General features: G+C 47.8%; 2 protein-coding genes across 2 annotated transcripts; both read right to left on the bottom strand.

The window, feature by feature from the left end:
- Window positions 1-1,726: 1,726 nt before the first annotated feature.
- LOC127566244 (uncharacterized) lies at window positions 1,727-5,933 on the bottom strand. Its single transcript, XM_052008264.1, has 4 exons — window positions 5,631-5,933; window positions 3,460-3,535; window positions 1,828-2,901; window positions 1,727-1,759 (listed from the first exon to the last, which is right to left on the bottom strand). Exons 1-3 carry the CDS (start codon window positions 5,931-5,933, stop codon window positions 1,973-1,975), a joined length of 1,308 nt encoding a protein of 435 aa, XP_051864224.1. The 3' UTR covers window positions 1,727-1,759; window positions 1,828-1,972.
- Window positions 5,934-6,950: 1,017 nt separating this feature from the next.
- LOC127566243 (uncharacterized) lies at window positions 6,951-13,356 on the bottom strand. Its single transcript, XM_052008263.1, has 4 exons — window positions 13,093-13,356; window positions 11,722-12,711; window positions 9,027-9,879; window positions 6,951-8,989 (listed from the first exon to the last, which is right to left on the bottom strand). Exons 1-4 carry the CDS (start codon window positions 13,354-13,356, stop codon window positions 6,951-6,953), a joined length of 4,146 nt encoding a protein of 1,381 aa, XP_051864223.1.
- Window positions 13,357-13,936: the final 580 nt, after the last annotated feature.

Below are 13,936 nucleotides of genomic sequence, written 5' to 3'. Positions count from 1 at the left end.
CGACCTGAGAGCGCCTGTGATACACAGTAGCGCTTGACGCTGTGTCCTTTCCATGATGGATAGGTACGTCCTTTTTTCAGTGGCCTGCCACCACACTAGAACACCGTAGGTGAGGATAGGGCGAACAACTGAGATGTAAATCCACCGCATTAGATTAGGAGAGAGGCCCCAAGTGCAACTAAGCATCTTTTTCGCCATGTACAAGGCTCCGGTGGCCTTCTTCACCCTTTCTAAACACATTGAGCTTCCATGTCAGTTTGCTGTCCAGGACCACACCTAGGTATTTTACTGCTAGGCTCGCTTTAGCATAGTGCAGCCTATTTTTGGGGGGGGACCACGCAGGTACCTTATACCTCTTCGTGAAGAGGATAAGGTCCGTTTTATCCGCGTTAATGCTGAGCCCGGCTGATTCGGCCCATGCTTTAACTTCCCGCAAAGTAAGTTCCATTACGGAACTAAGGGTGGTTGGGCATTTCCCAGTTATCAAAATGCTTATGTCGTCAGCATAGGCAATTAACTTGGGGGCCCGTCTAGTAAATTTTAGAAGTAGGCTATTTACGACCAAATTCCAAAGGAGAGGCGAGAGAACCCCACCCTGGGGAGTGCCACCTCGCACTACCTTTGTAATGGCCGCATCGCCCCACGTAGCCACCACCCGCCTGTCACAAAGAAGGCGGTTGACCCATCTGTGGATCGCTGGTGCCGTGTTAATTGAGGTAAGGCCCTTCATAATAGCATCAGTGGTGACGTTATTGAAGGCGCCTGAAATGTCAAGAAATGCACCCAAGGCATATTCTTTATAGTGGTCCGCTTTTTCTATGGAGGCTACTAGAGCATGGAGAGCAGTCTCAATGGACTTGCCCTTTGTATACGCATGCTGATTTGGGGACAACAGATGCATTGAGTTGCTTCTGATGTGCAAATCAAGTAGCTTTTCCAATGTTTTTAGCAGGAAAGAGGTTAGGCTGATAGGCCCGAAAGTCATTTGGGACCACATGACTGCATTTGCCCGCCTTGGGCAGGAAAATGACTTTCGAGGTCCTCCAAAGAGTGGGGATATGACCCCATGCGAGGCACGCCGAATAGATACCCGATAACCACGGAACAATCGTGGGCTTGCTGGCTTGCAGCATTGCTGGCGAAAGTCCATCGAGACCGGGCGACCTGACCTTCGCAAAGGAGTCGATAGCCCAAATTATTTTGTTATCTGTAATTAGACTGGCAGGGAGTCTCATAACTGGGAGACTAGGAAAGAGCTGCCAGTCACTATTCTCTATTCCAATACATCCCGGGAAATGAGTTGAGAGCAGTGCTTCAAGAGTTTCAGCACTGCTCTCCGTCCACGCTCCATCGCCCGACTTGAGCAGACTAGGACTGGAAGCCTGCTTGGACAGCAGCTTCCTCAGTCTGGAGGTGTCTTTGGTACACTCAGTTGAAATCGTTAAGTCCAGCACATTACTGGAGGTGGGACCTACATAGGTAGATACCTCACCCCTGTTGGCTAGTCTAAGCTTATGGTTAAGGATAAAATCAAGAACTGACTCACCCCTGTCGTTGATGTCGGGACTTCCCCAGACGCTATGGTGGGCGTTGGCGTCCGTTCCGATAATAATATATGCTTATTGGAGGAGCAGACCATGTCCACCAGCCTCCGCAGCTCGTCAGGTGGAGCCGGCTTGTCGTGGGCCATATATAACAGGATGCCAGCAGCAAACATCCTTCACGGCTCTCCAGCACCACCACGGTTAGATCGTCGTTGCTGTAATTAGGTAGTAGATGAGCTTTTAGCCCCTTCTTTACAAGGATGGCAGTTCTCGATCTGCTTACCAATGTCGGGACGTATAAATCATAGTTGGGCGACTTCAGTCCAGCCACCGTGTTGCCCGACGCTATCCACGGTTCTTGGACCAAAGCCGCGTAGGCGGACACTTCCTCCAGGGCAAGGAGTAGCTCCGCCGAAGCCGTTTTGGATTTATGGAGGTTGAGTTGCAGCACACTCATTAGAGGTTAGCAAACTCGCGGGGGGGCCCGTCTCCATGGACAGTTCCTCCCCCACCTCCTCCGTCTTGTCAGTCAGGCTGAGGTGCTGGGTGGCGTCGGTCACGCTCTCGAGACCGAGATCTGCCTCAACCTCCCCAGACCTCAGCGTGTGTGTGTCATTGTCGTTCGGATGACGTTTCTTGAGGCGAAGGTACACGCTCCCTAAGCCCCACGCCATCTTCCCATTGCGTTTATATAGCAGATCCTCGGCCTCCTTGTTGATCTGAATGATCACGTGCTGCCCACCACTGGGTAAAGGTTCATTAACCTTCAGCACGGACCAATCACTCGTCGGTATGGCCGGGTTCTGCTTTTTAAGCAGCTGAAGCGCCCGCTCTCCCTGGACAACTATTGGGAAAAGGACTTTCGCCTTCGGCATGGACGGAATATTATTCCTGTCCACCACGTCCAGCTTGGCCCCCTCCCACAGCCCGTCCAGTTTGGGTACGGTCGCTTGCAGCCACTGCAAAGTTGGGTCGTCCTTGCATGTCAGGATCTTGACACCATTCAGCCAGCCAGTGCCTTCGAATGTAGGCATTGGACTGTCTGGGACATTCTCCATCCTGACAAACAGTGCGTCGACCAGCTTACTATGGGTCAACCGCCACCGCTCTGCAGACATTTTCCCGTTAGGGTCCCCTCTGTCTATGAGAGCAACGGCGAGATGCCGCCTGGCAGTTTCAGCAACCGTTGCTCTCTGTTTCGTCCTGTTCGAGTCCGTGTTGGTGGAGCCAGATGCTCGCAGCTTCTTGCTCACTGGAGCCCCTTGCTTGGGACTCTCAGCGGACCGTTGGCGCTTGCTTGCCATGGACTCCACCTTGTTGTTGGCAGGGCCGGTAGAACCGGTCTGCACTTTATTGTCTTTTGGGAAGGGGGCTAAGTTGGTTTTCCCGCATCCACGTGTTGGCCCAGGCAAGCCTCTCCTGGTCCTTGACGGACAGGTTAGCTACGCCACTAAGCCTTGCGTGAATACGGGTCGCCGCCCTATTTTTGGCCTTCTCCTTCAGCCCCCCCCGTGCCCCGCTGCGCAACCTTGGAGGTGCTGGCGATAGGCAGGGGTGACTGAAGAGGAAGACGTTCCCCCTCCACCGTAGAAGTTGGCGCAGCGCTCTTTTGGTCCGTGTCGGTTAAGACCACAGCACCCGCGCGCACCAACCTCGAATTTTTTGTGGCAGTGTTGTTACAACTGGTACGGCCTGCTCCCGCCGCCTCAGAGGTGTGACCGCTGGCGACACGCAGAGAGGATCTCTCCCCCCCGTGCCCGCCGGTGGTAGCAGTCACGCCTTCCACCGACGTTTGGGCTGACATCCCAGCCCGAGTTGAATAGTTTAAAGAGACCATTCCGAGACCATAGTTGGCTAATTTTGTTCTTGGGAGCCCCCCATAGCGTTTTCAGTTTGACCGCCAGACACCTCGTACCATGGATTCTGCTACTTATCTTCAAGCAGATGCCCGAAAGATAAGGAACAGAGTCCTCAGCTAGGATCTGCAGTTCCTGAAATATCGACGTATAGTAGAGATCTGCTACCCGTTGACACTGAGGTAATACAGATCCTACCCAGCCAGCACCCTCGGGGGAGGGTTCAGCAGAGGATTTTATTTTTAAGAAATAATAATTTCACGCGAAGTAGTTAACCTACTTCTCTTTTCTGTAGAAGTAGCATCAGCCATAGAAAAAAGACGCTCTGCCCGGTACCGAAGTGCCAATAAGGAAACAATACAATACAATATATCATATAGCTCAGCTTTAAATTCTGAAGCTATTAGTAGTATATTTGCAATATTTCAACTTTTTCTCGGATTATAGTGTCGCGAATATTTTGTAGTATAATCGATTAATGATTCAATTAATCGAAACCTATTTTTCCATACAATTAAATCGCTAATTGAAGCAGATTAATCGATTAATGTGTATCATATGATTAATCATCCCATCGCTAGATATGTATGTTTAATCTGATTGAAAAAAAAATGTGCGAAGTGCATAATTTCTTATGCAATTTTTAACAAAATTGAATATACGAGGGCTGTCTGATAAATAACCGACCATGATGCACGCGACTTATTCAAAATATTTTTTTTTATTTTTCTACGTAGTCTCCTTGTAACTCCACACACTACTCCCAGCGATGCTCCCATCTGCAACCCTTCCAAATAGTACTTGGCGTCTTTGTCTGCAAAATACGAGTTCATGAAAAAGATTGCCTCCTCATTTGACGAAAATCTCTGTCCGCCAAGCGCAGTTTTACGTTGAGGAAACAAAAAAAAAAAAACCGCTTGGTGCTAGATCCGGTGAATAAGGAATAAGTTCGAACCGCAATTCGTGGATTTTCGCCATGGCGACTGTTGAGGTGTGAGATGGTGCGTTGTCTTGGTGAACAAGACTTTCTTTTTTTGCAAATGTGGCCGATTCTTCGAAATTTCTTCCTTTAGATTGCCCAATAATGATGCGTAGTATGCTCCTGTTATAGTTTTTCCTTTTTCAAGATAGTCGATAAAAATAATTCAATGGCTGTCCCAAAAAACACTCGCCATTACTTTCCCAGCCGAATACACAGCTTTAGGTTTTTTTGGGGCCGGTTCCCCCTTTTCAATCCACTGTTTAGACAGCGCGGACAGCTTTCTCATGTCCAAATCTAGGTTTAATATGTGACAAACACGTTCTTTTGACATTTTCATAATCTCAGCTATTTCCCTAACTTTAATCTGGCGGTCGTCTAGTACCTATTGATGATCTATAGCGATGTTATCGTTAGTGGTTACAGTTTTTGGACTACCAGGACGTTCATCATCTTCCAAGCTCCTGCGACCACGTTTAAATTCAGCTGCCCAAAATTTTACGGTGGTAAACGATGGTGCAGAGTCACCATACATAGAGTCCAACTCATCTTTGATTTGTGATTGCCTTTCAAAAATAAAAATTTAATCACAGCTTGATATTCAATTTTTTCGATTTTGGGGAAATCACCGAAATAGACTCACAAAAACGACTGTCAACAGATAATTGCGCAAGATAAATTTCTGAAATTTTGGCGAGTAGCTATTATAATATGCACAATTTGAAGAAGAAACTTTTTTTTCAGATGTGCCGCTAGCTTCACCTTGAGGTCGGTTATTTATGTAATGTAGAAGTTACGCTTGGCTGTGTGCGTGTGTATGTATAGAAAGACAAAAAGATCGCCGAGCACGTCTGCTATGTACGAAATTTTATTTGCGACTGACATCGTTAAGGTATCGTTACAATCGGGTAGTGTTACAATAATCGATAAGTTGCAAGTTACGCGCGCAATGAATCGAACACATAGAGTTTCAATACCCTTCCTCATTGCGAGCACGTTTACAAATATTTACTTCAAATTCATTTTATTAGTAAATTCTGTAAGTTTGAGTTTCTGCAGATTCTTGGTTAAAATGTCAGCAATCAACAAATCTGTAGAAACGTATTTCAAAGTTACATGCCCTTCCTTAACGACGTTTCTTACGAAGTGGTGGCGAATATCAATATGCTTAGTCCTTGCATGATGAACTGGATTCTTCGCCAATTGCCGTGCAATCAAGTTGTCTCCGTACAAAAAATTTGGAGTGCTTACATCACCGCAGCCAATCTCTACAAATAGTCGCCTCAATGCAACTGCTTCCTTGCAAGCGGCTGACAAAACCATGTATTCAGCCTCCGTGCTGCTGAGTGCCACGCTGTGCTGCTTCTCGGATTTCCATGAAATCGCTCCTCCAGCCAGATAGAACACGTATCCGGTATATGAACGTCTATTCGTGTGATCACCTCCCCAGTCGGCGTCGACGTATCCAACAAGCGCCTGCTCGCACTTCTTATAGTGAAGCTTTAACTCACTTGTTGATGCCAGGTATCTTAAAACGTGATTAACACCTGCCATGTGTTCGCTATGTGGATCCTGATTGCGTTGGGCCAACTTTGCTACAGAATGCAAAATAGCCGGCCTTGTAGTCAATGCTATCCACATCAGCTCACCGATGATTGATTGATACTCCTTGGTATCCACTCTACGACAGTCCTTACTATCGCAAGCTACCTGGTGCCCAGCCTGTAAAGGCGTTGCTGTCGACCTGCAGCTCTCTATTCTATGTCGCTTTAGCAACTCCTGAATATACTGCGACTGACTTAGGGTGATTTCGCCTAATTCACCTTTTCAGCCGATCTCCATCCCAAGAAATTGATGCAATAGACCCTTGTCCACACACTCGAACGCCTCTGAGATCTTGGTCTTTGATTGTAGGGGGGATGCTTGTTCGTCGAAATAAAAACACTTTCACTTTTTTTCTGTAGAACTTGTAGTACTTTTTTATAACTTTTATTGGAACACTTGAAAATATACTTTCACATGTGCTTGAGAAAATTTGAACAGTAGAGAAAAAGGCGAAATAGAAAAAAGCACTAAAAAAGGGTTTCTAGAGGAAACCAAGAACAGTGTGGCTGCGCGTATGACACGGTCACACGCACAGTATACCAGCTTTGTCGCTATCGATAACTTTCGATCGCGACCACACTGTCAGCTGGCCTGAGTGGTCACACCTGCAGTCATCTGGCATCAACATCCTCCTCCCCTTGCAATGAGTTGCAAACGGTATCATTGTTCAAATGGACCGGACAGAATCCAACCCAAGGTGGAATTCTGGGCCATTGGCAAACCGTTGGTGCTCGGCAGGAGGCCAGGTTGGATGATGTATGATGTGAGGATACACGCAACACCGGAATATGTTGGTGCCAGCGGGGCGGTCCTGGTGGGTGGATGTATGTGATGGCATACTACATGAAATGAAACAAGAAAAAAACCAAATGATTATTGTAGTAGCCTCTTTGCATTGTCAATGACACACGGAACAGGACAGTATAGGACAACACACTACGACGAATAGGAATACGGAATAGGAGGTTATTCGACCTTCAGTCCTTCTGACGTGGAGGGGTCAGTCTTGCTGTCCATCGGGAGTAGAATGAGTTTGGCAACGGGTCTTCGGATAGTACCCCGCGCCGTGAGCACATCTACAACTCGGACCTTGGCATCGGTGCCTGGACACGTCGTCAGCACCCGTCCTAGGCGCCACTCGTTCGAGGGGAGGTTGTCTTCTTTTATGACGACCATGTCACCGATCCGAAGATTCCGTGTAGGGGATTGCCATTTCGTTCGTTTGTGCAGCTCCTTCAGGTACTCATCTTTCCAACGGAAACAAAATTGTTGGTGAAGAGCCTTCAGTCGCTGCCATCGATTGAGGATGGAGGTGGCCGGTTGGTTAATTGGTGATTCCAACACCGAAATAAGTGGGCCACCTACGAGGAAATGCCCAGGAGTGAGCGCTAGTAAGTCCGAAGGGTCCGCGGGCATAGGGGAAATCGGCCTCGAATTCAGGCAGGCTTCGATCTTAGCGAGAAGAGTGGACAACTCTTCGAACGTATACTTCGCGGTGGAGGTCGCCTTGTAAAAGAGTGCCTTGAAACTCTTTACGCCGGCTTCCCATAATCTACCCATATGCGGGGCGCCCGGCGGGTTGAAGTGCCAGGATAGGCTCTTGTGGGCATGTTGTGCGATGATGCACTCCCTCGTCGCTTCCAAGAAGTCGTTGAAGATCACTTTGTCAGCTCCAACGAAGGTTTTCCCGTTGTCCGAGTACATCTGGTATGGACACCCGCGCCGTGCGATGAAACGGGAGAATGCGGCCAGGAATTTCTCCGTCGTGAGATCCGATGTTGCCTCCAAGTGGATCGCCTTCGTGCTGAAGCACACGAAGACGCAGACATACCTTTTGGTGATGAGGCAGGCTCGGCCAGTGTAATTCTTTATTTCGAATGGGCCGGCGAAGTCGACTCCAGTGTGCGTGAAAGGTCTCGAGTAGGACGCCCTTTCCTTGGGCAAGTCCCCCATCATTTGGGTCTGCAGTCTCTTCTTGTAGATCACGCAAACCTTGCAAGAGTTGATGGTGGATTTGACGAGGACCTTCAATTTTGGAATCCAGAATCTGGAACGGATCAGCCGCATGACGACTTGGTTACCCCCATGTAAGGATATACGATGGGTAAAACGAACCAGTAGTCGTGCAAAGGACGAGGAATACGAGAGGATGATTGGATGACTCTTATCATAACGCAGCGAGGGGGACGCCCTCAGACGCCCACAGGCCCGTAGAATCCCCTTGCCATCGAGGAAAGAGTTCAAGTTTCGGATTGAACTTGAGGAAGGAACCTGCTGCTTGGACTGCAGACAGTGGTATTCCTGTGGAAAACTTTGTCGTCGAGCCATGACGATTAGCCGCTCTTGGATCTGTGACAGCTCATCCGCTTGGACCACGGTAGAGCTTGGAACTGCCAATTTCCGACTTCTATCGATGAATCTGAGAACATAGGCAGACGTGCGCAGTGCCTTGCCAAACTCAGAGAACTTAGTCAGGAAATCAGGAGTAGGAGGTAACTTAGCGACGTTGCACTTAATCCGCTGCTCCAGCAGAGTCTCCGGAATGGGACTTGGAGATGTTGGCCATTGATCCGACGGGAGATGAAGCCACTCTGGTCCATGCCACCACAAAGGATTACGAATCAATTCTTGTGGCAGGACACCTCGGCTTGCAAGATCTGCCGGATTGTGCTCGGATCGCACATGCGACCAGTTCTTGGCGTCGCTGGCTTGGACGATTTTGGCCACACGATTGGGCACAAAGGTTGTCCATCTGCAGGGTGGCTTGTTCAACCAGGCGAGAACAATTGTTGAATCAGTCCAAAAGAAAGTCTGGAAACTTTCTGCTGGCAGATTCAGAAGGAGGGCTGCAGATAACTCAGCCAACAGGACTGCGCCACAAAGCTCCAAACGTGGCACTGAGAGAGTCTTGACAGGAGCCACTATTGTCTTCGCAGTGAGGAGATGTGTGGAAACCTTGTTCGCCGTCTCCACACGGACATAGATCGCCGCTCCATACGCCCTTTCTGAAGCATCACAGAATCCGTGGTACTGGAGCTTCACTCGTTTCTGAAATTGGACCCATCTTGGAATCTTTTGGATCTTGGATCTTTCCCAGAGCAGGATAGCTCTGGAGGTACTCCTTCCATTGGAATAAAAGATCCGTGGGTAAATGCTCGTCCCATTCGAGCGTTTTCAGCCAGATCTCCTGCATGAAGATCTTGGCTCGGATAACAAAAGGGGCCAGCCACCCGGCTGGGGCGAAAAGCTTAGCAATTTGCGAAAGCACTTCCCTCTTCGTGTAGGAGTCCTGATGGGCAACTTCTGGTGGCATGAAGAAGAACTCGTCAACGTGAGCTTGCCACCTGATGCCCAGAGTTTTCGCCGTACTGGAGTCCTCGAGTTCGAGGAAGTCTTCTCTAAGTAGATGGTCCTTTGGAATATCCTTCAGCACGCTCTTATGGTTCGACGTCCACTTCCTCAGCGGGAAGCCAGCGCTGTCCAGGGCTGAACACACTTCCGCAATGGTCCGAATGGCCTCTTCTTTCGTGTGTGTCCCCGCCAGGACGTCGTCCAGGTACATGTTGTTGGAGATGACTCGGCTTGCGAGAGGATACTCCAAGCGTATGTCTTCAGCAAGTTGCTGGAGAACTCGTAGAGTCAGGAAAGGCGCACAGTTGACACCGAATGTCACTGTGTTCAACTCGAAGTCACGGATCTCACCGTCCGATGTACGGAACAGAATTCGTTGGAACGGTGTGTGCTTCGAGTCCATGAGGATTTGGCGATACATCTTCGTTATGTCCGCATTGAACGCATATCGATAGTATCGCAACGTGAGATCCAATTGGAGAATGTAACGAACACGTCTTGGGCGTCGTCTTATAATAAGACGACCCGTTGAGTGGGCAGCCAACTGGAAGCATACTCTGCCTACATTGTCGACTAAAGCTCAGGGAAAGTGGGGTGGGTCTTTTGCCACCTAGTAAGCTACCGTGGCACACAGATAAAAGAAGGTAGACAGAGTTAAGACGGGAACAGACAGGATAGGTTATCAACCGATAGACCGGTTAAGAAGTATATGCATTCAATATATAAATATGAAGAACGAAGATGGTTATGTTCTTCTTCTTTTCCCTCCCAACCTGTAAACGCTTCTGGCTCTATGCCTTTACCCAATTTAAGCAACAACAAGTAATATCAGGTGCCCATTACTTTATAATTTATTTCGACTTCATGATTGTTCCAAGAGATTAATACTAAAAGAATTCAAAGATACTATAATGCATGTACATAACTTCATTTTATGCATTATTTGCCTACTATATTAATTTGCCTAGTATTTCCTAATAGGATGGGTATGAATATAATACTAATAAGAATAATAATAACAAAAATAATAGCTGTCATATACAAATTACAAACGATTTTTGTGCGGCTATGCCGTACTTACACATACTCATTATACGCTGATTTTTTATACTGCATCGATATCGACAGGCCTGTGATGATTGATGAGTTGATGAGCTGGGTGAACTTCAAAAAGGATTAGAATATATAACAGCTTTGATATAATATTATATACATACCATACCCATCTGAGGACTTACTATTGGATTATATCTAACTTAAAATATAATACTAAATATAAAATTTACATTTAAATTCAAATATGAATTATATTTTAATACTATTTTTAATTGAATTTACGTTATATTGTTGAACATTTTGTATGGACAAGAAAAATTGTACGAGAAAAGAAACGGCAACCAAGGCGGCAGTGAGTGCAACAGCACTATCGGCGGCGTCAGGAGCAGCAACGAAAATCAGCAGTGGCCTCCAGTGACAATCGCACTGTCAACACAACATCCAATCAGGGATGCGACGACGAGTGGTGGCAAAGATTTCAATGCCGACGAGTGGTGCGGACTCGGCAACACATAGCAGCGAGTCGTAGCAACGAGTCTGCGAAACGCGCAGCCTCAGCAGCGCATGGTGCACTTCCACGATGATAATGAGAAGTGGCAACGATCAGCTCTATGCTAATCCGTTTCCTCTCAAAAGGGTTTATCAGATGCTTGTGTTCCTTCTGGAACCGTTTTAGCAACGCATGGCGTCGCTTCTACAGCCTCTTGCTGTCCTCGGCGTCACTAAACTGGTGACGCGGGGCCTCTGCAGTTGCAGATCAGTTGATGTGTGCGGTACTGTGGTCGTTGCCACGTGATTACACACAATATCCTACACCAGGAAAAACGTACTAATTAGAATTATGAAATGTGGTTTTCTCACTACGTACCTTGTAAAACCAACAAGAGGGCCAAAGAAAATAAAAACAATGCACTTTGAAAAGTGCGCACTCCCGAACAACACCAATAATATATATATATAATATTATGACGGATGCCGTCAGATTTATTTTTAATATTTTGGCTGCGGCACACTATCTTTGTAGCTTTCGAATTGAAAAGTGATGGTCTAGCCTAGATTAAGCGTGAATATCGATATTGCTTGATTAATCTAAGTTAGATATCGATATTATTTAATACGATACTTATGTGAATGGCAAAAGTGATCCTGCCAACTCACTGCAAATATTCGATAGATAATTAATAATATACTAACATCTGTTGGCGAGTGCATCAATCATCGAATGCAGATGTTATCGCGAGCAGCTGTTAGCTTGCACAACAGTCGCGTCGCAAATATCGATACCGCCATACAATTCAAATTCAAACTGCAATTAACGGACATTGCTCACCCCTACAAGAATGGGCCCTGAATGAAGGATATCATTCAGACTCTTGCCATTTGAGGATGGACAAGAAGCGTTGAAAACGACGCGCACCTTCGTTGTGGTGCTATCTGGTTTGAACGCGGCATGGTGAGGCAGATAGAAGTTAGGAGTCGTGACGATTGCCTGAGGCGATATGGGTGTGATATGACCCAAGTCCATGCACTCCTGGAGAACGGCATTATACTGTTCCTTTAGAGAATCGTTTCTCGACAAACGATTCTCGTTCTTGAGGAATTGAGCCAGCGCTATGGATCTGGAATGACCCAGTTCAATGCCATCGGGCTTCAGGAATGGAAGAGTCACCCGATATCTGCCACATTTGCTACGAGAAGTAGTCTTAACGAAGTTTTCTTCGCAAACGAAGTCTTTGGAAAGTAGGCTGTCGAGCTGTTCGTCTCCTTGGAGGGCGACTCTTGTCGAAAACGCAGAAACAGTTGTCGACACATTCTGGGAGACGGGGCCTGTGAGAATCCAGCCAAACACGGTTTCTTGCCCAAGGAGTGAGCCACAAATGTTTGGCCGGGAGCCGCTCAAGATGACCGACGGAAGGATATCCGTGCCAATTAGAATATCAATCTGAGCGCTCTTGTAGAAGTGTGGATCTGCCAGTTCTATCGCTGGTAGAGCCCTTAGGAAACTCTGCGGCATAGCGAAGGAGGACAGTTTGCCTGCCAACTGTGGAATTACGAATGCCGAAGTCTCGATATGGAGCCTCGGCTTCGTTGGAGAACCAATGCTGAAGTGACATAACTTCTGCGATTGCGCCGCAACTGCGTGATTTAGCCCGGATACCTGGGCTCGCACGGACTTGAAAGGCAACTTAATGCGTTGGAACAGACGCTCAGAAATGAAGGTCTCTTCGGACCCGGAATCAATAAGCGCACGTGCGGTGTATGTAGTGTCCAAGTGGCATACGTTGATGACCGCCGTGCCGAGAAGGACATTCTGAGCATTCTGTATATTGGAAGATGAAGAGGCACCATTGTGGGCACTGTCGCCACGATGAAGAAGAGTGTTGTGCCGCCCTTTGCATGTAAAGCAATTGTGCGCACTCGTACACTCTCGAAGTTGGTGACCTCTCGCGAAGCAGTTTAAACTTGTTAGCTTGTAAGCTTGTTATTAACAAGCGCTTGTTTTCAAATCGTTCGCAGAGAGCACCCCAAGCCGACGCGAAACCATCGTTCGTCAGCGGAAATTTGGCTACGATTTCATTGGCCTCATCTGCGGTCTTCGAATTCAAATGAAAAAGTTTCTCAACCGGAGTCAACCTTGGATTGTTGACATAGATGACCGTGAAAAGGTCACGGAAGGTCGGCCACCGCAAGTAATCCCCACGGAACATTTCGGTGTCGACTGGAGGGAGCCGGCAGCCACTGGAGTATACAGGAGGAACGGATGCTTCACTCCTGCTGGACCCGAAAACTTGGGTAATTTGCCCCTTAACACGGGCGAGACACCGCTCATACACTGCATAGCAGTGATCGTATTTCGCCTCCATGGCCTGTCGCCGTCTCGATGCAGTGCATCAGGGCATGTGGAATAGGCGACCTCGATACTGTCCCAGAGGGCTTGCAGCCGGTCGCGACGGATCTCGTACATGTGTACATTGTCGTTTTCGGCTTGTCGTCTTCCCTCTGACCCGACTCTCAAAGTGCACCAGTCTGTCGGAGACACTGACGAAGTTGCTGAGAGCCATCGCACGGGTTTCGCTAAGTTTAGCTTGGACGGAACGGGTAGTTGCCTGACTACGTGGAGCAGTCGAAGATGTACGCAACGGCGGAGTCTTTGCAGAAGCAGACGGCGACGGACGATCGACCTTGACTCGGAGTTCAGCGGCAGGGGTGGCGGATTTGGACCCCGAAGGAGCGGGCGAAGCGGACGACAGGCGACGAGCTGTGGTCGGAAGCTTTAGCGAATGTTTTGAGTCCTTTTCGCTCTTTTGGCTCTTGGACATACTATGCTTCGGCAGTCACTTTAGAGTCTTTTTCTCAACAAAAAGACTCACGATAAAGCGGACAGCCGAAAGCAAGCACAAAAAAAACGGAGAGGAACTTCGGCTGTCACAGGATAGTGAGCAAGCCGACACAAGAAAACAGACGAGGAGGAAAAAAAAGTCGCTGTTGGAAAAAACAAAATTGTTTGAATAAAACACAAACAGCAGCGTGAATCTTTATTACTC

Source organism: Drosophila albomicans, unplaced genomic scaffold (genome assembly GCF_009650485.2).
Source record: "Drosophila albomicans strain 15112-1751.03 unplaced genomic scaffold, ASM965048v2 utg000054l_pilon, whole genome shotgun sequence".
In the NCBI taxonomy this organism is placed as follows: Eukaryota; Metazoa; Arthropoda; class Insecta; order Diptera; family Drosophilidae; genus Drosophila; species Drosophila albomicans.
The sequence above is the reverse complement of the archived record's forward strand: the minus strand, read 5'-3'. Positions and strand labels throughout refer to the sequence as shown.

Excerpts from the sequence above, each read along its gene's own strand:
- LOC127566243 (XM_052008263.1), bottom strand. The coding sequence starts at position 13,356 with ATGTACGAGATCCGTCGCGACCGGCTGCAAGCCCTCTGGGACAGTATC. Across the intron at positions 12,712-13,092 it reads AGTCGACACCGAAATGTTCC|AATGCTCAGAATGTCCTTCT; the intron begins GTGGGGATTACT and ends TCCAATATACAG. Across the intron at positions 9,880-11,721 it reads CAGGGCCCATTCTTGTAGGG|TTGGCTGCCCACTCAACGGG; the intron begins GTGAGCAATGTC and ends GTATGCTTCCAG.
- LOC127566244 (XM_052008264.1), bottom strand. The coding sequence starts at position 5,933 with ATGGCAGGTGTTAATCACGTTTTAAGATACCTGGCATCAACAAGTGAG. Across the intron at positions 3,536-5,630 it reads TAGAGATTGGCTGCGGTGAT|GAACTGCAGATCCTAGCTGA; the intron begins GTAAGCACTCCA and ends TCGATATTTCAG. Across the intron at positions 2,902-3,459 it reads GATAAGTAGCAGAATCCATG|ACAATAAAGTGCAGACCGGT; the intron begins GTACGAGGTGTC and ends CCTTCCCAAAAG.